General features: G+C 48.3%; 9 protein-coding genes across 9 annotated transcripts; 2 read left to right on the plus strand and 7 right to left on the minus strand.

Annotated features, from left to right (window-relative positions):
* Positions 1-1,354: 1,354 nt before the first annotated feature.
* N7518_008639 (uncharacterized protein) lies at positions 1,355-2,159 on the minus strand (the record flags this gene model as incomplete). The annotated part of the gene is made up of 2 exons (XM_057189566.1): positions 1,355-2,004; positions 2,054-2,159. The coding sequence occupies 2 exons, from the start codon at positions 2,157-2,159 to the stop codon at positions 1,355-1,357; spliced, it is 756 nt and encodes a 251-aa protein (XP_057041269.1).
* An 896-nt stretch (positions 2,160-3,055) lies between these two features.
* Positions 3,056-4,437, minus strand: N7518_008640 (uncharacterized protein; the record flags this gene model as incomplete). The annotated part of the gene is made up of 4 exons (XM_057189567.1): positions 3,056-3,982; positions 4,042-4,185; positions 4,240-4,341; positions 4,399-4,437. The coding sequence occupies 4 exons, from the start codon at positions 4,435-4,437 to the stop codon at positions 3,056-3,058; spliced, it is 1,212 nt and encodes a 403-aa protein (XP_057041270.1).
* Positions 4,438-4,954: 517 nt separating this feature from the next.
* N7518_008641 (uncharacterized protein) lies at positions 4,955-5,794 on the minus strand (the record flags this gene model as incomplete). Its single annotated transcript, XM_057189568.1, has 1 exon — positions 4,955-5,794. One exon carries the CDS (start codon positions 5,792-5,794, stop codon positions 4,955-4,957), a length of 840 nt encoding a protein of 279 aa, XP_057041271.1.
* A 2,652-nt stretch (positions 5,795-8,446) lies between these two features.
* Positions 8,447-8,888, minus strand: N7518_008642 (uncharacterized protein; the record flags this gene model as incomplete). Its single annotated transcript, XM_057189569.1, has 2 exons — positions 8,447-8,653; positions 8,721-8,888. The coding sequence occupies 2 exons, from the start codon at positions 8,886-8,888 to the stop codon at positions 8,447-8,449; spliced, it is 375 nt and encodes a 124-aa protein (XP_057041272.1).
* Positions 8,889-10,546: 1,658 nt separating this feature from the next.
* On the minus strand, positions 10,547-11,068 carry N7518_008643 (uncharacterized protein; the record flags this gene model as incomplete). Its single annotated transcript, XM_057189570.1, has 1 exon — positions 10,547-11,068. The coding sequence occupies one exon, from the start codon at positions 11,066-11,068 to the stop codon at positions 10,547-10,549; it is 522 nt and encodes a 173-aa protein (XP_057041273.1).
* A 2,159-nt stretch (positions 11,069-13,227) lies between these two features.
* On the minus strand, positions 13,228-15,705 carry N7518_008644 (putative Patatin family phospholipase; the record flags this gene model as incomplete). Its single annotated transcript, XM_057189571.1, has 3 exons — positions 13,228-14,473; positions 14,524-15,368; positions 15,442-15,705. The coding sequence occupies 3 exons, from the start codon at positions 15,703-15,705 to the stop codon at positions 13,228-13,230; spliced, it is 2,355 nt and encodes a 784-aa protein (XP_057041274.1).
* Positions 15,706-16,617: 912 nt separating this feature from the next.
* On the minus strand, positions 16,618-17,309 carry N7518_008645 (uncharacterized protein; the record flags this gene model as incomplete). Its single annotated transcript, XM_057189572.1, has 2 exons — positions 16,618-17,239; positions 17,305-17,309. 2 exons carry the CDS (start codon positions 17,307-17,309, stop codon positions 16,618-16,620), a joined length of 627 nt encoding a protein of 208 aa, XP_057041275.1.
* N7518_008646 (putative MFS monocarboxylate transporter) lies at positions 17,255-18,600 on the plus strand (the record flags this gene model as incomplete). Its single annotated transcript, XM_057189573.1, has 3 exons — positions 17,255-17,268; positions 17,365-17,753; positions 17,834-18,600. 3 exons carry the CDS (start codon positions 17,255-17,257, stop codon positions 18,598-18,600), a joined length of 1,170 nt encoding a protein of 389 aa, XP_057041276.1.
* A 1,569-nt stretch (positions 18,601-20,169) lies between these two features.
* On the plus strand, positions 20,170-21,889 carry N7518_008647 (cytochrome P450; the record flags this gene model as incomplete). The annotated part of the gene is made up of 4 exons (XM_057189574.1): positions 20,170-20,517; positions 20,556-20,657; positions 20,688-21,650; positions 21,680-21,889. The coding sequence occupies 4 exons, from the start codon at positions 20,170-20,172 to the stop codon at positions 21,887-21,889; spliced, it is 1,623 nt and encodes a 540-aa protein (XP_057041277.1).
* Positions 21,890-22,559: the final 670 nt, after the last annotated feature.

The following is a 22,559-nucleotide window of genomic DNA, read 5'->3' on the forward strand; positions in this document are numbered from 1 at the left end:
TTACCGAAGGGAGGACAAATCACTCCCCAGTACGGTGTTCATTTCAGAACTTATCAAACTCCCCACAGAGAGCATGGGTTCTCTCCCCAGGGCGACAAGTCGAGCACGGCTGAGGAATGAAGAGAGATGGAGAGAAGGTGACTAGAGCAAATAGATTTCCCGTGTGCGTTGAAGTTATATCAAAACAAGACGTCCATGGAGGCGCACTAGCCAACCACTGCATATCCAACGGACCAAGAAGAGCGAAGATCTTCTTGGTGAAGTGCTTGACGGGGATGGCGTTGGTAGCTAACTGACCCAACGAGTGATTAGAGACCCGGGAGAGAACCCGGTGGTCTGGTTGGCCCCCGGAGCAGAATCTGAGAATCGAGGCAATGCGCAAAAACAACAGCGCTTCGAAAAATAATAATAAGAAAAAAGAGCGAACCTGCAGGGCGAACACTTGGCCGGCTGGAGGATCTAGGCAGGCGGCCGTAAAGAGAGGCTCCTATAGCTGCAGTGTGCGTAGACAATGCATGTGGGAGGGGTAATTGCGATCCCTGTTCCCCCCGGCCATTCTCGGCGAATTGACAGGTGCGGCGCAGTCAACATGCGTTGACGGATTTGACGCGGGTCGGCCATAGGTTGCATATAGTGTGTCTGTATCAACGCACGCTCGTCGTTCGTCGTCTTGGCATGGCGCTTGTCTAGGGATCTGCACTCACAAGGACAAAGACCATCGATGGATGATCGGAGTTGGGGTTAGATATTTGGAATGGCAGATTTATCTCCTGAATCCAGGGGTCTTGGTCCAACAACTGGTGTGATGGACATATTGAAGTGGCTTCTTCTTGACCAGCCATTGCCAATGAGAAATAAAAACACCAGGTGAAGGACAGGGATCAAAAGAGAGGGGGTAGCCCCCTCTCTCAAAGCGAAAAAGCACTGTTTCACTGTGACGCATTTGAATCCCTGCAACGAAGTGGAGTTGAAGGATTAATATGCATAGTCGAGTAGAGAGTACACAAAGTACCTCAAAGATTGCGCAGTTTCTGAGAGAAGAATTAATTAGAGACCAGAATCTCAGGGATGATCGAGGCGTTAGAGCCAGTTGGGATAGATGTAGGCGCCGAGGGCATGTGAAAAGGGGAAAAACTCGGGGTGATCGATATCGGACGGAGATTATAGCACAGACCAGGTGTCTTCTACTCTGTACGGAGAACACTTAGAGCCTCTCACCGGGTAATATATTTTGATTTGTAAACACAATTTCCAAGGCCGAATAAATCCAAATAATCAAAACAAGAAAGCGTCATGTCGTGATAGTCGTAAAAACAAGAAAACCAAGCCCAAGCCACTATCACAATCCATAATCTCAACGGAAATTGGTGATCAGCCGCGACAGAACCGGTTTAGGTTGTTTTGGGGCCTGGGCCAACATCATTGGCTCAGATGCACTCCTTTCCCTCCTATCCTTGAGTTCCTGTCTGACGTTCTGCTCCGGTGGAGATGGTATAGCTGGCTGATGCCTCGACCTGGTTGGAACAGCTACGGGCCCAATTGGAGGCCCTTGGTCGGCCATTGAAACTGGCCGGGATGTTGCTAGTCTGGCGTCATTGTAGTGAACTGCACTCAAGCGGGAAGAGGGACCGGGATGTGGATTGGCATGATTGGTGGGGTTATAGGTATAGGTGTGGGCGTTAATATCGCCCACCATGGATGTTGGCCGAATAGGCTGGTATCGTGACGGATCATATGTTGGCAGTGTGGGGTATGCCGGGGGTTGATCGTATGAAGTGCGAGAGAGCTGCTGTTGATATGCTTGCACATGCTGGGCCTGGCGACTGTAGTCCGGCGCAAAGGAAGACAAGGGCCGGGGTTGGGAGTGGAGACCTCTAGGTGTGCCTAGTTCGTCCGTTTTATAGGCTGGTGGCGGTTCGAGAGGGGAGAGATCCTCGGATTGTTGGACGTTTCTTCTTCTGGCCCGTTCTTTTCGTGAGAAGAGATATAGTAAGCTTCCAGCCACTGGTTTAGGTTAGTTTGTTTTCGGAGGGTTGCGGCTCGGGCTGCATACTTGCTAGGAAGATGAGGCTGCCAGCTATTGCACCAATGATAATGACGGGGGAGCGAGAATAGTGGTTGTTATCAGAGCGGGGGTCAAGAGAGGAATTGATTAACATAGCCCAGTATTCAAAGGATACTTCAACGGGGGTGTGTTTGCCAGCACGAAAACATCTAGGGTATAGATATCCAAAGTAAACAAAGAACTGAAGTCAAGCAGCTTTGACCACCACGATATTGTATTAAGACCAGTAAGCCTTTGGAGTTGAGCCTCAATTGATGCTAGAACAATCCCTACTTTGAAACTGCGAGGATATAGATATTTAATACCCTGAAACGCATCAACGAAGCTTAGTCTGTCCCTGACACACGGTCCCTGTTTCAAAGATATTTTGAGCGATTCGCGGGGAAAATAAAGATAGTATCAATTAGCTATAGATAGAATCAAAACTTTGACAAAATTAGCCGGCATTAGTTCAATTAGCCTGCATAATCGGCCTAATCCGTCGGGCTAGGCCTTTGTAAATGCGCCCTAATTTCTAAATTTAACCTGCTGCATCACAAATCAGATTGATACATGTGCCATCACCGGATTCCAGTTGAGGCCGACACCGACAATGTTGTTGTATGTTAACTGGTTCGTCCAAAGCGCCTCGCAATCAGCAAATGAACCTCCGTTCAATTCAATATTAAATACTAGTTTACAGAGTACATAGATCAAGTATTAAGAAAAGGGAATCATCGCTTATTGGCTCGGGATTATGAAAGGTGTTGATCAGTGTGAGTGCCCGGCCCTTTTGATTTGATGAGTCTCCTACCGGATTTGGAAAACCTCACAGTTAGGGCTTCGGCGCCTGCATACAATCTGAGACAACGCAAGCCTTACTTCAATCTTCCAATCCCCGATTGGCAAAATGCAAGTGTTCACTTTTTTAAATATCACACAATTTATACCTTTTCCTGATGCCACACCACCCCTCCTCTCCCTCCATCGCCGAAAATCCCCGGAGCCTCTTTACTCCGCATACGCCCGGAAAACAGCCATGCCCTTGTCGGTCACAAAGTCCAGCGCAACACCCTGCCCCACAAAGAAAACATATCCCTCCTTCAACTCAGCGGTTTTATTCTCAGGGAATTTCATCTGACCACAACCCTTCGTAACAATCATCAGACTCGGCCCCAGAATAGCCTTGTGCGTCTCGCTTTCCCCAGCGCCAAGAGTAGTACACAGCACCGAGAATTCGCTGATGGGCGGCGCATAGACATCCGTCTTGCCATTTAAGCCCTTGTTGCTCTTTTTACGCGGCAGCAGCGAATCCTTTGAACTATGCGGTACAAAGCTGAGAGCCTGTCCGAATAACTCGACGCTGTCGCGTTCTGCGGCCGGGCAGAAACCCGTGTTGATGACGTTGTCCGACCGCGCCATGCACTCCACAATATCACCCTCTAGATAAGCGTGGATGCTGTCTTGCGGGACGAAGACGGAATCGCCCGGTCCCAGGGTCATGTAGTTCATCAGCAGGGCGGCGACCAGGTTTCCGTTGTCGCCTTCGCCGTATTGCTTTGCCAGACGACCAAGGAGGCTGGGGATGTAGGTTTGTGCACCGAACTGGGATTCCGGGATGGCTTGTAGATCTTTCATTGTCTGTGCAACTTCTTTGGCTGGTGCGCTGAGTAAAGTCTTGCATACTTGGCGTAGGCTCTCGTCGTTGAATTGTCCGGATTTGGGCATGTACTTTGCCAGGTGGTTCAACTCGAGCAGCGATTGAATGTCTTTCAGGGGTTTCCAGCCGGCGAAGAGCTCGAATTTTGAGAGTGCGATTGCAATCTCCGGCTTGTGCATCGGATCGCCATACTTTTTAGGGTCTTCTTTGTGCAATTGTGTGGCGAGTTTCTGATCTGGATGGATTTGTAGGGGTAGCGCTTTGCTGAAAGATAGAATCTGGATCATGTTAGTTATCTACATGGCCACACACTATAATTCTTGTATTTTGCGCTTGCCTTTGGCAGAAATGGAATCTCCGCACCCCATCGGTCGTGAACGGACTTGCCCACTAGCTCGGGGTGCTTCTTCAGATAGTCCCCAAGGTGTTCGCCCGTGGAAAGTAAGTGGGATGGGTTTGAAGGGTACGTGCCCATCCACATCTGCTCGAAGGTCAACATGACTGTGCTTATAGTTCATAATTCCGAGAAGCTTACTTCTGAATAATGCTTGGAGTCGTCAATTGGTCCATTTTGGGGGGTTTTTGACCATAGCTGAGCTACCATCGACTCTTTTCCTTTCTTTCCCCAGTCATCGTTCTATTAAACCGGGTTAGATCAGAATCGAGAATAGATATGTGAACAGAATATACTTGCCTTGACACCACACCGAAGTTGGACTACCGCGTCTGCCATTTTGATCAAGATGGTATTGAGATAGTGAGTTCTCTATTGTTGGTGTTTAATGTATTCGACAATTAAAGTGTTTTGAATCGCGCCTTCGTGGCATTTTCTATTGGCCGGGGCAACTACGTTGATATGGCGTCATGGTGAGATATTCAAAGACATCGCCACAGACGTTCAAATATCTGGCAGCTGCCCTGATTAGAATGTGAATTTCAAGATAAAGTGGGAGCAAGAATCCGCCAATTGGAATGCTATTAAGAAGTACTTGAATCGCACGTCACAAGAGCGCTGAGCTTGAGATTGAGCCGTAATCCAAAGTTGAATACATCACAAATGAAGTAATATCCACACTTTGAATAATGTCCACCAAAGCTACTGTTATTTAAATGCAAATATAATGAAAAGAAGATAAATGGTTTCATTTTGAGAAAATTGCAAGGCCAGTAAACTGTAACCACTAAAACACCCAACACCGTGCAGTGATGGTCAATTAACACCAAACGCAAGCGAAATACGCATAGACCTATTACTCATAGAGATCATCGGGATCAGGAACCATAGCCATTGTCATAGGCTTCGAGATTGAAGAAGCTCTCCTGCTATCAGCCGCAAAAGAAGGTGACATTCGCCGTCTAGACGGCAGCCCATAATTCCGCTGCGAACTAGGACTATCCGAATTATCACCAATGTTAGAATACAGACTGCGACGGTCGTCCTCGTGGTAGTTGCTCACTCGGACGGCCGGAGTGTATTGATCACGATCGCGACCGCTGTATCGGTGATCACTCGACTCGGACGACGAGCCGCGCCGCGAGTGGGCGCTGCGTGTAGTCTCAGTGCCCGGGCTTTGAATATACCGTCCGGTGGTCGGAATATACTTGAAGCGATTGCTGGGCTGAGTGGTCTTTTCGACTACTTCGGAGTTGTAGTCTTGTTGAATGGGTCGATATGCAAACTCATTTCGTTTTTGCTCGGAGTGTTGGGCGTCTCTTTCTATTTGTGATTTTCCCCGTAGCTGTTTGGGACGCGAGGCGAGGCGCACAGAGAGCCGGCCCGGTCGCAGGCCTCCTAAGGATAGTGAACTCCGTCGCGAAGCTGTTGAGGCTGCACTGCAGACGCTTCTGGCATCATCTTCTGGATCGTCCTCTTTCACTGGGCGGGAATTCCGCTCTTGCGGAGAGCAGTCGGGCACGTAGCCTGGTCCGTATGCTGATTTCTCTTTGACGGGTCGATGGGGATTTTCGTATTGATTCCATGAGCCATCTGTGGGTACAGAGATAGACACGTCCCCCCATCGAGCATGGAGAGGTTTTGAAGAGTCCGACTTGCGGAAGAGAGAAAGAGGTCCGTTAACGATTCCCGCCATGATTTCTGTGAGAGATTTGTGTGGTATCGACTCGCACTGCTCTGGTATCGCCCCCCAGCAGAAGCAAAAGATGACATTCGTCTAACGGGGAAGGAGAGTAATAATAGAGGAGGGGAAATATAGGACAGGGTTGATATTAATGCGTTATAACAAGAACCAACAAGCAACCGGTGACAAGGACCAGCTGACAAATTTGCAAGTCGGCAGAGCAGTGAGACTTCTGTGGCTTTCAATGCAAGTATCCTTCTGCGATAATACAGAAACAAACAAGTGGGAAAGGCCGTGGATTGGCTGGTAGCCAGGTGACGACGAACAAGGGTCTTGAGGGGCAATGGAGGGGTCTCCAAAGAATCCCTGCAAAGACGCAGGCTGAAAATAAATGCAAAGCAAAGCAAAGCAAATGGAGTCCACCAGGGACTTTGATCGAGCCAGTCTGACACTGAGACCGAGAGGACTTCATTTCAGCGGAAGGCGTCGGGATATAAAGCTTAGTCTCAGAACGGGGCTACTCTAAGCGATGTAAAAAGGGCCTTGTGCCAGCTGTTGAATATCTCATTCATTGTAGCTGTTCACACCACCGACCAATAGGGCTTGCGCGTTAGCGCTGAGAGCTGACAGAGATCTGCAGTCTGCGCTTGACAGGGATATTAGTTCAAATGTTCCTTAATTAGTTTGCATATCGGCCACTTTCGGTCTTAAAATAGATGTCAATTAGCTTTCATGTATATTCCTTGCTTGCATAAAGTACGATATGCATGCAGGGTGAATGTAACCCAGCTAATTAATTAAGGATATTTATAGAAATTCGCATTAATATGAAACTTTCCACTTCTCCGGATACCTATCCTACTCTAGGGCTAGAATTTGAGATTGTGTACAAGCATTTTATTGAGCCCGAGGAAAGATAAAAAAATAATAAACGTATCCTCTATCTTGTTCACCTAGAACTTAGATTTGACCACCTGGGCTAGAATAGAGAGTCGACAAAAATATTTTTCTCCTACAGGTCCTCCTTTATGAAGTTCGATGTCCTTGAATAGACCGCTAATCTTTCTGCGAGCTCTTTAGTAAGGACTATGGTGCTGTGATAATCCCCAGCTCAGACTATTCAAGATTCAAGATTCTAGTATATATATGTATGACTGTAACTTGCCTCCTTTTTTTTCTCTTTTCTGCTACTGCTATTTTTTCTCGTCTATCGTCTTTCTCTCATAGCCAGTACATCTGCAATTCCTATCCATTCACATCATACAATCCCCTCGGGCATTAAAGGAGGTTAGTTTGATTTCAACTTTGATCCCAGGTTCCTATTTACACTTCATAGTCTCTCCCTTTTTTGTTCGCTATTCGGTCTTATATAGTCGACTGTTAATTAAGATACAATTTGAGGATAGCACAAGGTTATCCGACATGTCGATTCAGGCTGGGGCTCGGGGTAGCTGCATGGGCATAGTTGAATATGCGTACCCTGATGGCAAGGAGGTCGCGCTCTAGTGTGGTCGAGGTAATATAGAGAAATGTGTATTTTATATAGTGATTCAACGCATTCAGGCCTGAATAGAAAAAAACATTGCTTCGCAGAAATAGGGGAAGTGATCATGCGTTTATCGTAAGTGGTGGACGACAAGATCACAGGAGAATGCTCAATCCTCCATACGCCATTATTGTCCATGACTTGTCGCAAGAAGATCGTCTCTTCATATGTGCTTAGAAAGCCATACATACAGCCCAGATGCTTCATAGACATGATAGGCTGGGCCAATATCTCTCTCAAAAGCCTCGCATTGGCAATCCTTCGTGTCATCTGATGCTCGCCAATCCACGGTACCTTGAGCTCCCCCACAATCTTTAAGGCGTGATTGCTGTCCTTCAGTATCACGTCAGGTGTGCCGGGGTATGTAGACTGGATACATTTAAAATCTGCGAAACGGAGGTTGATGTTTGCCGTGATGGTCGATTGTGACTCGAAGATGGTATTAAGTACGTCCCCAAAGAATTTTTGGAATCGGCCTTGAACACCGTGTTCATCGCCAACCTCAAAATTTCTATACGCATACAGATCTCGGGCTTGAATCATGTAACCCAGAGTCTGTTGTTGCTAGGTACGGTTCTCATGGCAGGATAGTGAGGTGTAGAATCATAGGATCAGGAGTTAGAGTAAGTTTGAAGCTTTCCGATAAGTAAGTTGATAAGTGAAGGGAGAATGAAAGAAATGAAGACAAGAGTTACTTTCAAAAGCAAAATGAGCAGGCTAGATGTAGCCAGCTGCCGGAAGCCTGACCTTTCGGGCATCTACGATCGTAATGCTAGACAATGAGATTAGATGAGCTTAAAAGACATGTGTATATTGCTTCATTCCACTGTGTCTCGCGACATTGGAGGGATCTGGGTCTACTATAGGGTTTCTATGTGTGTCACCATCTCTTGGATCACGATATCACTCGACTATAGGGTTTCTATGTGTGTCACCATCTCTTGGATCACGATATCACTCGACTACGGCGCTACTAGATTACGTAGATCTGACCATAGATTGTCAGATTGATAGAACAGTGAGGTGAGAGTAAGAAATCATTTCATTCATCTGCCCGTCTAGGCTTCTTCTGAATACCACAGCTGTGGCCAATGCGACCGGGTGTCTCAGTCCTCGTCTCAGTCCTCGGCTTCCTCCACATTAGTCTCCCCTTCGGCGACATCGGCCTCGTTGGCAGGAGTGGCCATGGCAGCTCCCTTCTTGCGTCGTGGAGTACCCTTGAGGCCCTTCTTCTTGAAGCCGTATTTCTGTTGCAAGCGAATCAATCGCATGCGACATGCTGCCTTGTTGATGCCAAGGGTGTTGGCTGCGGCCTGGTGATCGACCTGTGGTGAGCTTTGATTAGTATACCATACAGTCCAGCAGTTAGGTATTAAGTGAGAGATAACTGACCTTCACGGTATCGAGAAGGGTTAAGAGGAACTCCTCGTCACTGGCCTTGGGGGCCTCTACCTCGGTCTCAGCCTTGGCCGGGGGCTTGACATTGAGCTTGATTCTGAGCTTGGCCTTGGGTGCAGCAGGCTCCTTGGCTTTGCTCGTGGTATCGGTCACTGGAGCCATGATCAAATTTGTTTGTTGATAGATAGATGTGATGGAAGTGATGGATAGTTGGATCAAAGTCCTGAGTGTGGATGATAAGTCCGAGAGGTTATGTGTTGAAGAGTAGAAGAAAAACAGACAGTAACAAGCAATTGGAGGGCTTTTATATCTTTGGGTTTCAAACAAACGGGGAATCAATACAACCGGTACTCAGTCATGAATTCTGGTTCCAATACGATAGACTACCCGATACAGCACATGTTAGATCCCCGTGAAGCAATGGTGTTATTTTCAGTATCTTTATCTAGAATACACAAGCAAGAGCACTCGGTTTGGAACCGATAGCAACCCAGGCTGCTCGAGACACCGACCTCTGTTGAGACTTGACTAGAGCCGAGCTTACATTCCCAATGATCCTGTTGATATATCGCAGGTCACAGGTCCCTTTCCTGTAGACAGAGTGGACTGGCTATCATTACTTTCACTTTGTAGGTACATTTCCGCTAGCCCTACACTATAACCTTCCCGTCCTCGAATGTGAAATCGTGAATGCAGCATAGAATCGGCCGCTAGGAAGCGAAGAGAATGGAGATGGCCGCAGATACTCTTTGCTTAAGGTTATTGAGACATCTACAAGGGGTCACAGTTTCCTAAATGGATATGTGCCTAGTCATTTGAGGCTCTCGCCATCCCCACGGGTGCTTTACAGATGGATACAAATCTCTTCTCTGCTTTTCCTTGGGCCCATGGAAAAGCCAAAAGATACATAAGACTGACAGGTAGAAGGCAGAGAGATTGAGAGAAAAAGGAAATACGTAAACAAACAATGTTCAAGACCGAAAACGAACAGCAGCCCCAACCTACGTCAAACAAAACATCCAAAATGAGACAATTCCCTCAACCACATGACAATGATACATATGTCCTATATTTCTACTTGCCTCTCGTCTCACAGAAGTACAGGCTTAGTATAAAGCATTTCAAGCTTCAGTAGAGAAAGGTAGGATATATAGGCTAGCGAGCTTGGAGTATCTATAGATACCTTGCCTAAACCGTCTCTGATACCGGGTTGAGGAGCTATACGACTATGCGTAACACATTCTGTTATCTTTTACCAACTCTGTGGAGCAAAATATATAATGACTATAAGTCAACTTTGGCGGCTGGAATATCTGCACAAGCGTGTTTTTTTGATAGGGAATGAGCTCTGTGATTGAATCGTCTGGCCACTTAGTAACTACCTTTTCACATCAAAAGACGAACCATCTACAGATAACCACTATAGTTTTGATTTGACACTGATACTGATACCTAGGTAGCGCAAACGAGTGTGTATTGATAGAGAAGTGACAATAGATTTAAATCCAAAGTGACAAAAAAGCCTGCGTACAATTCATAAACAATAAATCGTCTCGCAGACCCGAATCCAACGAAAGAAAAAAGTTCCAACCAATCTTTCCCATGATATAACCAATATTCCCTATAATGTATACAGTACTGGGCAATTGAGTCAATTACTCCCAAGACATCAGACCCTCACCTCCACTGTACAACAAACACGAGGCGCGAAAGCTGTCTTGCGTGTGACATCAAACATCAATTCATATCAGAGGTCCAAGACTAGGTTCAGCGTAGTAATAGATGGCGAGAAGCCACTTGGTCGCTCAGCTACTCAGTGTTTACTGAGGGGAGCCGGTGGGAGCGGGATAGTCAGTGGGGAAGCCACTGGGAATGCCGCTTGGGAAGCCCGAGGGAAGAGTGCCAGTGGAAGTCAGGAAGCTGCTGGGGGGAGGTCCGTTGTGGGGAGGCCCTTGATGGCCGGGTCCCGAGTGGAACTGGCGCTTGTCGAAGGGGAGACCAGTGGGTGCAGGGAAGTCAGTGGGGAAACCACTGGGAATGCCACTCGAGAAGCCCGAGGGAGAAGGACCAGTCGGAATTGGGGAGCCGCTAGGAGGAGGTCCATCGGGGGGAGGACCATGATGACCGGGTCCAGAGTGGAACTGGCGCTTGTCGAAGGGGAGGCCAGTGGGAATGCCGGTGGGAGTGCCGGTGGGAGTTTCGCTGGGGATGGGCGCATCACTGGGGGCGCCGGCGAAAGGCGGGGGACCCTGGGGCAGGGTGCCGATGAAAGGAGAAGGACCCTGGGGAAGGGCGAGGGCACAGCCCATCATTCCCATAGCAGCGATGCTGATGTACTTCATTGTGATTTGTATAGATTAATTGGAAGATATATCAAAGTAAAGAATAGAGAAATTTAGATCAGAGATCAGATATATAGGTGGTATATCAAGGACAGATTTTATAGCTCAGAGAAAAAAACATGGAGGGTCTAGGACGGGTTTATAAGTCTGCGGATTTATCAAGCTTGTTGCAAGGCCGAAATGGATTCCGTGATCGCGCCATGATTTCAGTGTTGTTGCTTTCTCAGAGGCTGGGCAGGCCGGAAGGTGGATTGGCCGGACGATGATACCTTAAAGCGGTACGGAGTAGAAGTGGGCTCGTCGATCTTAACTTGGGGGACGCTAGGGTCGTCAGGGACCAGGTAGACAGCACCCGTGGATGGGCAGAGCTCTACACATGGCCTGGGCTGAGGTATTTTCACCGGATGGTTCGCTGGTCAGCCAACGCGTAAGAGAAGGTAAAAAGTTGTCATAGGCATTCGACAAGGAAAGTATCGACGGTACAGTTGGGCTACAGACGCCACAGCCAGGTACCAAACATTAGTGCGACGATCATGTTCCGCGTGCAGAATAACATAAAAGCAAATCGATGATTGTCAGGATGGTCTGACCATATCAATCCCTTCCCTCACATCCGTCGTACATAACAGGTTCGCGACGTGGTACGGCCGAGGGCTCTCACTCGACTTCAGGGCGCCTGGTGCGAGTTCCCCTTTTTCTGAGGCTGTATCACATCATGTTAGAGATGATGTCCTCATCCCTCTATTTTCCGACGTCATTAGACTTTATCCGTAACAGAATGGCTGGTCACTCGTTTCATGTGCATAGACTTCGCCAGACTTTGCTTAGCAGGATGCGCTGGTTGTCCACGGACAAGGGTGGACTCAAGGTGGCTAGAAAACATGAACAGAGTCACCGATTGATAAATGGGGACCAATGGTTAACGACTGATCGGCAGGGTGGAACACCTTTGTTCCAATATTTCTGAGTTGAGAACATTTAGGCTGATTTTGGATCCGCAGGAGAGGCGCTCAAAACAACTCAAGAAGTCTCCCTAAGGTTGAGGTAGGATGTGCTCCACTGGAATGTAGAAAATCTCGCCTCTTTCTGCAGAAGATCTAGAACCATAAGGAGTAGAGAACCATAGGTCGTTATCCTCGAGGTGGCCTGGAACATTATTGATGGCCGAGTCGTCGTCAGCCCTGGGGAAAGGGTCCACAGTGGAACCCCGTGATTGATATAGACTGGACGTTGGTAGTGGACACTTCCACTTTTCCCTTGAACACTTGCAACATCTTTCAACATGAGGATTACGGAAAAATATAGACTGTTTCGTGTTTCGTTTCAATATATCGGCATATCGACGTATATTGCACATCCATGGATTGCATGAACATGTGAAACGTGTGTCTCCATGACCCATCACCCTAAATTGCGAATTTGCCGATTGTTTCCTGATATTGATTTGCTTCCGACCTCCACTAGCTTCTTTCTAGTTGGCTTTCCAAGGACGCGAAGCATCCTTTTGTGGCTATTAAGCTCACTCAGCGGCATGTTCCCTGGGAAATAGCTTAGCTTCAGGGCCATTAGCGCCGACGGTGGAGAATGGTATCACGATCAACCCTTGAATGTAGAATAATATATCTTTATTAACTTAAAATTGGCTACGAATAGCTACGAATAGCCCCTTAAAGGTTTCGACTGTTTCATCTGAGGATTCAACGCCCCATAGTGTGTACGTGAAAATTTTCCCCGCTAAAAACAGAAAACCGCTACATGCATGTCATATGTTGTAGATAGCAAACAGAAAGGAAACGAACAAATCCGGCGGATTCGATATGCAAGGTGGATAACCAAGAGGTGGTCTAGTACGATAATATCCGGTTGCATAGACAAACACCCCTTTCTATAGATGCCAGCAACCCGGAGACAACGATAGACAAAGGGAGGGAATATGACCGAAAAAAATGTAGTGGATGCTCGGCTGTAGGTGTACGGAATTATAACAATCGGCAAGAATAAAAAAGCCTTCCTGTCCGAGTGTCCTACATCGTACACGGTATTCGGGTAATTTGAGGGGCGAGCTTGTACTTCGTACGTGTCAAGAATCCGGAGTATGCGGCCTGTGACTCCCGAAAAAGGAAAGAATCAAGTAAGCTGCACAATTGCTTGTATATTATTCAAGTCTGCCGCTTGCGCCTGAGGGGCTCAGGCGAGCTCGGAAGGAGTGTTGGCGTTGGAGTCATACTGAGCAGATGGCGGGATGAAGGTGGTATGGTCACGGAGAAATCGCGAGCCGACGGCGTATAAACCTGCTTTGGGGAACTGCGACGAGCCGTGGAGGAGAAATTGTAGGCCGGGTTAGAGGATAATGATGATCGTCGGGACCGGACAGGGCTGCGGGGCCCGTGGCTCGGAGCTACTCTGCCAAATGAAGATGACTCTGAGAACGTTCGGTGGCCTGCGAGTTTGGGACGAAGCATGTATGATCGTTCGAGCTCGTCATCGCTGCTTGACCCAATATCGAATATCCCTCCGTTGCTGAAGAATACTGAGGATGTACGGCGGTGGGTCCTTGTTTGGGTTGGCATGAAGATTGACTCGCTTGATTGCGAGAGAGGCGGGTTCTCTAACGAAACAGTGCTTCGTTCCTTTCTCAGTTCGTGGTCTGGCCGACGTAGTTCCTGCCCACCCGACTGCCTCTTTTCAAATTCGGGGCTGTGGGACCCTCTTCGCCTGTCGCGATAACGTCCCCTTCCGTTGCTGTCTGCCGAGTCAATCGAGTGACGACTATGGTGCGGCATACGTAGATCAACCTGACTTGGACTGAAGGCTACCCGGGCCCGCATATTTTGAATTGCATTATCGAGTGCCAGCTCAATGGCGCAGTGGTTTCGGATACGGCTTAGTCTCGGCCATGTCGCCCGCTCGCCACTCAGGCATGATGAAAGCATGAACTCCTTTGTGGGATTCTCCAGGAGCCTTGGGAGGTTAGAGGAAAGGAGTTCTGGGTATATGTTGATGTCTCCATGATATTTCTGGTTCACAATAGAGGCAAACTTGGTCATTGATGTTGGAAAGACTCCAAGTTCTGAGAGGACGTTCATCCGATGCAGGACCTCGTCTTTGGCAAGGTGCGCCATCATGTTCATCCATCGAGGAATGAACGAAGGGCCGTCGTCTGTCGCATCCTGTGGGCCTGTTTCCTTTGGAAGGAATGGAACCACATGGGGGTTCACTTGGGAGACAATGAAGTGATTCACGTTAAACATCTCCGATAAGCGTGTCATGGGTAAATCTCCATCGACCGAGCCATCAATATACTGTTTGTGAAGATCATTCCAGGGGACCGGTTCCCCTGTCAACGGATCTTTAGCCATCAACGTGAATGGCCTAAAGACAAAAGGAACAGAGCATGATACAGCGCTTGAAAGACGTTAGAAATGGATTGATGATGTGAAAAAGGGGGAACTTACACAGCAGACCAGATCAACACATTGGGAGCAGAAATATAGTTCAACAGCCGTGGAAGCTCATACATGCCGGCACTTGACACACAGATATTTAGGATTCTGCGGGTGCGGTTATATGCTTCCTGAAAAGTCATATCCCCCAGCCAGTTTCTGATAGTCTTCGCCAAGTGAGATATGTCAAAAAATGATCCAAACTTCAAAAAACGAGTCATCTTCTGCAAGATATTTTCCTCTTGGCCCTTTTCATTGAAAACGTCGAAATCCCCATGTACATAGGTATCCAAAAGCGCCGGAAGCTCTTCGTCTGTGCGCGTGCAAAATACCGCGCACACAATGCTACCAGCCGAGGCACCTGAGATAATTCGAGGAATCATTTTTGCTTCATAGAGGGCCTTGAGAACCCCGATATGGGTCATGCCAAAAGTGGCACCACCGGAGAAAAGGAGAGCACTGCGACCAAATGCCTGTCGAGCTGCCAGGAGCTGGTCCAGGATATACTTCAGCTCCAACCCATCACAGCGATCATGCACCGAGAGATCCACCAGCGTAGCGATAGTATCCAAAGCCGTGGTGATATACCTATCGATCAAGTCCTTTGTACCAATATGCGAATGGCGATAGAGAGAGGCATTGCTCATATGCGCCAGGTCCCGACTCAGCGCAGTACGCACCAAGAACAACATCCGGCTTACATCACAGCTGATGCGAGCCTCTTCCAACTGTCGCAAACGATCCTGTACCAAACGAGGATCATATTCGGTGCACTCGAGTGTCTGCTTCCAAGCGTTGTTATCCTCTAGTTCATCCAGTTCACTGGCGCAACTTCGCCATTCTTCGTACGACACAGCCTGCAGCCCAAGGGTTAGAAAGGGTCACCCTGCAGATGCGATCGCTCGGCCCAGGTACACCGCATGTACATACATTCTTTATTTTCAGATACAGGACTTGCTTGCGGTCCTCGATGTCCGCCCTTTGTTTCCGTTGTTCCTTCGAGAGACCATCACGGTAGGTGTGCAGAGTATCACCGGCCCAATTCCACGAATCCTTCACGAGTGACGATACGGTTGGGATGGAGATCGTTTTGCGGAGCGGTCGCGGAGGTAAGGGTTGGGGTAAAGAGTATTCTTGGGAGTGTTTGCGCCCATGATGGCACTGAACTAATGTGGGGTCGCCCAACACCGACATGGTAGGCCTGTGCATTAGAGAAGCAAGCCATTCAGCCGGGGTGTGAAATGCGGAGATCTGTTAGCTCCGGAATGAAACTATTATAATAAAGACGAAACCAGTAAACGAGTTATAAAAGTAGAGATTCCCCGGATTCAAGTCAAGTTTGGCGGTGACCTAACAAACGTCACGAGGGCCAATGGTAGCCATTTTCTTCAGGCTCTTTGAGCCACTTGGTTCCTTTTATGACGATTTCACTATCACATGCCATACACTATTCTACTACTCTAGGAAAAGATGTGCGATATACAATATTTCTTCTATAGCCGATGATATCAGAAGACATGATCTCACCCCACGATCAACCTCATATCGGACAGTGGGGAAGCATTGCTGCATGGTCATCACCTTTCCCTTTGCGTTTTAGTGCTTATTCCTTGCCGCTTTTGCTCCCTGAGCACGCCCTGAGTCTTACATAATCAGGTGAACACCCAGATCACCTGATAATTACATAAGTTGAATACAGGTCAGGTGCCCAGATGAGCACCTGACCTCGTGAATCTTGCCCAAAGCGTGGACACTATTGATGACATTTGTGCGATGGATTGATTTAGTTAGCTGGAATGCATGAAGTTTGACAGGCCCGACTGATAGTTGAAATTGCCATGCCCGAATCATTTGATTTCCATCTGGCTAACTATCTGACACACTGGTAGCTCAGGGGAATGATGATGATGATATTAGCTAGCTACGGTAGCGGGGTAACTAGTTACAGTAGGGTCACGTGCACCCCTCCGAGGGTAACACTATCCATGTTATGAATAGCATCCTTTTCTGATCCGGATTGGCCTTATAGACCTCGTTCGTTTTCCTGAATTACTACATTCTACCAAAGCTCTTCACTGCCACCTCATTCTAAAACACACCTGCTCTTCATTGAGACGTATGGTACGGTACTACTGATTGTCCAGGAGGGTACGACGCATCAGACTCGCTGGGTTTTCGTTTCCACATGCTATCCAGGTGTACAGTAGTACCAAGAGACAGTGGACTACCATTGAGCCCACGAAGCGAGACGCGGGAGGAAGGGAGAAGAACCATTGCATTGTACGACTTCCAGTATGTCCCCTTGGCAGGCGTACTGTCCAGTACCAGCCCTATCAATGGCAGCGGCTTGGAGGCGACCTCGCGGAGCGTGATCAGAAGTTGGGTTGCGGTGTTGGTACCTCCATTTGAGAAGGTATGCAGTAGGATTCGCGGTGCGTTGTCGACAGAGCTGGTTTCTGTCTCTGCTAAAGTCTCCAGTACGATGTCTACCACAGGTCGGATCCGGCGACGTTGGCGTGCGTAGCTGCTCACCAGTATCGAGACATCAGACTCGATCAACAAAATCCGGGCGTGTGGTGCAATAGACCGATAGAGGTCGGTGTATTTTCCGACATGCTTGGGTGAAGCCCCAAGCCAGGTACAGATAATAATCAATTGGCCAGGAATAGCCTTCTCAGGGTTGGAGAGCCAAGTGTTTGCACACAAACGCGTAGATGGCATTACAGACCTGCAAAAGATATTAATGCTCGGCCCTCGGTATGTGCCTTGCAGGTGACAAGGATGTCCACATACTGCATGATGACAAATTCGGGGACTTTTTTCTTTGTTGCTTTTCCGAATCTGGCGCCTGAGGTATTTCACCACATGGGGATTCTCGACTGCGTTTGGTGCCTTTCAAAGCTACTACCAATCCGACCTGTTGCGCGACAGCTCTCCGTCCCGAATCGCCTGGGTCGGCACCGTCAGTGCCTTTCTACTCATTTCCACTGGGGCTATTGCCGGTCCCCTGTTTGATCGTGGATACTTGCATCATCTGATGATCGCCGGTTGCTTCTTGACTACTCTAGGACTCATGATGCTGAGTTTGTCCACCGAATATTACCAAGTGATGCTTTCGCAAGGAGTGTGTGTGGGCTTAGGTAGTGGTCTGATCTACGTGCCTAGCCTTTCTCTGATTTCCACCCTCTTTACTACGCGACGCGGTATTGCTGTTGGACTAGTCACCTCCGGCGCCAGTGTTGGTACGGTCATTTGACCCTTCTACTCTTCGTTTTTCTTCGATCCGATTACCAGGACCAAATCTGACATCGACACAATCTAGGTGGGGTTATCTTCCCCGTCATCTTTATCCGACTTCAGCCGTCAATTGGATTTCCGTGGACAGTGCGTGTTATGGGCTTCATCCAGCTGGCCTGCTCGTGCATCGCCATCCCCCTTCTAATGGCCACCACCAAAGCTCGCCATGGTGCCCCTCGACAGCTCATCCACTGGCATGCCTTTCGGGAATGGAGCTTCAATGCCTACGCGGTCGCCAATTTTTTCATGTTTATGGCCTACTTCATCCCGCTCTTCTACTTACCCACCTTTGCCTCGGTTGCCCTGCACACCTCCACCGAGCTGAGTTTCTACATGGTTTCAATTCTCAACGCGGGCTCCGCCTTCGGTCGTATCGGCTCCTCCTTGCTCACCCCTCATCTGGGCGCCAGCACTGTTCTGCTCACTAGCGTCCTCGCCTCAGCCGTGATCCTCTTCGGCTGGACAGGTATCCACTCTATCCCCGCTTTCGTCTTATTCTGTGTCCTTTTTGGCATCTTCTCCGGGGTATTAATCTCCGCCAACCCATTGGTCATCGCTCATCCCATTGTCTCACCAACGCCCTCGGTTATTGGGACGCGCATGGGTATGCAGTGGTTTGCCACTAGTCTGGGGGTGCTGATTGGAGCGCCGATCGCAGGTCTTAATGAGGGTCATGGGGGAGATAACGGCTTCCTTGGGTTGCAGATCTTCAGTGGAATGGCAATGATAGTGGGAGCTGCGTTTCTCCTCGTACCAATTATGGCGATTTGGCGTCACGATAAACCCGTTTGAGTGCTTGGGGTTCTAGAGTTTAAAATACATACATGTTCCATCCCCAGTTTAACGGGACGACTAGGGTAGGGCCGCGTGTTTATCAGTGGAGTTGCATTCGTGCTTATGCGAAGTACAGTGGCGTTTCATTAATATTTAAACCCCAGTACTTCCACCACTGACCGCTCTTTTATACCGCCTGCCTATTCCTACTAGTATACACCTCCCGTGCGTACTACGCGTTAGTAGTTACTAGTCAGTAAATAGGGGGTTTGAATGTGAAGTTTCCTACCGGCAGAAAATAAGTGGGTCCTCGGCCTTCCGATGTACTGGGGTTTAAATATTAATGAAACATGACTGTACAACGCTTGCATACATTTGGTTTATAACCTGACAATACACACAGTATCAGAAAGATTCCATACCCGTACCGTACCGTACATGACCCTGGACTGGACCCTTACCGAAAGTGACGTTATCGGATTCACCTAACCCTAATTGGCATGCATACCTTCCGCTTGAATCTAACACAGAATGTAGATATTACACAATTATAATTCATTATTTACTTATAAATCTGACTTAAATGAGGTAGACTACCCACTAAATGTACATATACTTATTCGTTATACCCGCTATGCTTCTCTGAGCCGTTAATATTCGAGGTGGAAGCTACTTTATGCATTAGTATATCCCAGGTGTCTATATCTGATCATAGGGATTTTTTATCTATCTTTGACTAGCCACGTCAGCTTTGGAGAGACTAGATATGCATACATAGAGATATGGAGCAGAAAATAAGTCGTTAGTACGGAGTAAGGCTCGTGAAATATGGGCGGGCAGATGGAGACGTATTTCTAACGGACATTTCTTGATTAGATTGATAGCATTTCTTTCCTGTTGGAGTGGATCAGCCACCTCAACAACGGAGAGGCCGATATGCATATGTATGGATATGGAGTAGAAAATAAGTCGTCATCAATTTTCGTGGATATAGGAAGGGGGAGAGGTAAGCGGGATTCCTAACGGGCATAAGCCTCGATTTGGTTGATGTTCTGCTTTCTTCGGGTTAATTGGACTGGCTCTCTGAAAGTTAAAGCAAGCACTATGCACATGCAGGAATATGGAGCAGAAAATACGTCGTCAGTAATGCTCGGGGATTTGTCAAAGGGCGGAGGAGGGCCGTATTCCCAACGGACATGACCCTGAATTGGCTGCTGGTGCTTTTATGTGGATTAACTGGAATTTTTATCTGAAATTGGAGTAACTAATATGCACATGTAGGGAGTTGGAGCAGAAAACAAGTCTTTGATGGCGCTCGGGATACATGAGCTGTTAGAAGAGCGGGTTCTCCAACGGAGATGACCCTCAATTCGGTTGATGATGCTTTCGTGCTTGGACAGGTGAAGTGAGAATTCACGAGAAAACTCAAAAAATTTGTGGGGTTTGGTCAAGTAAGTGCTACAGTGCTCACGTTATTGAGGACATAAAAGGATACTCTAAGAGCCGTCCTAGAAATCTTGGACTTTGATCCAATTTTCTCCTACTTTTTCACTCATCCCACTGTCGGGTGTTATAAAAACCATCGCAATGGACTTTTACAAGACTGATGCTGTAGAACTGCTTCTTCCCCCTCGCTTTGTCTCCGCAATCTCCAGGCCAACTGTACTGTTCGGCTTTGCCTGCGCATTCCTACTCTTTCAACTACTATTTTGGACGGTCCGGTACTCCCGCAAGACTACCAAGCCTCTTGCCAATATCCCTGGTCCCTCGGGCTGGCCATTAGTTGGCATTGGGCTGGACCTGCCCGCCCGGCCTCGGCAGCTGTTGAACCGCTGGGCGGCGCAGTATGGGGATACCTTCAAGGTTCGCGTGGGTTGGTATAACTGGGTGTTCTTTAACAGCCCAGATGCAGTCAAGGAAGTCTTTGATAGACAGGTAATTCCGTCCCCAAACGCTTACATCCTTCCCAACAGTACAAGAAGCAGAACCGGATGCTAATTGGCACATACGCCGCCATCACATCCGGCAAGCCGCCCCTGCCCATCGCACAAGAGTTTTGTCTGAGGGGTGAGGGTGTGCTTCCCATGACTTATAGTACAAAATAGAAGCGGCTTCACGCGTTTCTGAAACAGCTCCTCAACGCCAAGGCATCCGCAGCATTCATCCCAAGCCAGGAATTCGAAATCAAGCAACTCCTCTGGGATCTCAGCCATGAAGTGAACAATGAGGGGCGAAATAGCACCGATTTCTACAGACATATCCGCCGCATGACCTTCTCCATAGTCATGACATCGGCATGCGGGCTCCGAATCCCCAAGTGGGACTTCCAGGAAGTCCGCGACGTCGACGGCAACATGCGGATGCTGTCTATCATTCTGAGTCCTGGAGTCTTCTGGATTGATGTATTCCCGCCTCTGAATTGGCTGCCGCGGTTCTTGTTCCCCTCGTGGCCAAAGGCCAAATTCATGGCTGAAAAGATGCACAGCAACAAGATGCGGCACTGGAACAATCTGAAGGAGCGTATCGCCGCAGATAATGCCCCAGAGTGTTTTGCCAAGGATCTCATGGAGTCGAACTACCGCGAATATGGTCTGGAGGAGGAGAGTATCTCATGGTTAGCCAGCGCTGTCCCCGAAGCGGGAGCTGAGACGACCGCCAGCGCGTTGAATGGCATGATCCGGTACCTGGCAATGTTCCCAGAGGCACAGGCACGGGCATTCGAGGAGGTGACGCGGGTCCTGGGTGATGAGCGCATGGCGACCTTGGCCGACGAGCCGGAAATGCCCTATATCAAGGCTGTTATCAAAGAGACCCTGCGGCTATGTCCGGTCGCCACTACGGGGCTGCGGCGCATGGCGGATGGGGACGTCCACTACCGCAACCATCAGATTCCTAAGGGTACCATTCTCCTCGCTAATTTAAATGCTCTGCACTGGGACCATGAACGCCTCCCGGATCCCTTTAGCTTCAGGCCTGAGCGCTACCTTAATCACCCGCAACGTTCCGCAGTGTATGCCGCGGGTGGCGATATCTCGCCTGCGATCATTTTACCTTTGGCGCTGGCCGCCGTATTTGCCCGGGGATTCACTTGGCTGAGAATGGGCTCTTCTTGGCGGTATCGAATCTCATCTGGGCCTATGAGTTCCGTTTGCCGTTGGATGAAAAGGGAGACGAGGTTCCCTTGGATATCAGCGACGAAGGCTTTATGGAGGGCGCGATCCGGGTGCCGAAGGAATACTCGGTACGGATTTTAGAGCGTTCCACAGCTCGGTCGGACCTAATACGGCAACAGTGGGATGAGGCATAGCGAGATGGGTATGTTTTGCGAGGGGTGCATGTTGATGTGAATGGAGGAGTCCGAGCAGCATCAAAGAAGGTTGAGTAGATGCAAATATTGACATCCTATGTGAAGGATTGAGAATTTCTGCATCGAGATAATGGGGCTTGATTTGGGTACTTCTAAGCTGACTTTGATGGTCAAGAAATGATGTAGTTATCCACTCTCTTATTCTAACCATTCTATCCTGTAGGGGTAACTATAGTTACTACTTGGTCGTACGGCGGATTATAATTTAGTCACAACCTCATACATCTACGTGCGTGTCGGAGCTCGCTTCAGTACTGTACCGATATCAGCAATACGCTAAATTAGAGGAAGAGCGACTTCCAATCAATTTGCATATAAAAAAAAGTCACTCATGTGCATATGATGATCCCAGTACTTGGAAGAATGGGCATTGGAACTATCATAGTAGAAAGTCATGTAACAAAAGCCAAGGTTCCTGTTTGGGGCCATATCCCAGTCTGACACTTGGTCTCGAGGTCAGGTTGTTATCATACCGCACCATATTGAGCATGATTGAACAGCCAAATAACCAACAGTACAAGATTATCATATCTGACAGAGCCACTCTTTCAGTGCATGTCTTGCTCGCACCTCGACTCCATTCTCACGCCAGAAGTGGCCCGCGCCATCA

Source organism: Penicillium psychrosexuale (assembly GCF_028828465.1).
Source record: "Penicillium psychrosexuale strain IBT 29551 chromosome Unknown utg000004l, whole genome shotgun sequence".
Taxonomy (NCBI): Eukaryota; Fungi; Ascomycota; class Eurotiomycetes; order Eurotiales; family Aspergillaceae; genus Penicillium; species Penicillium psychrosexuale.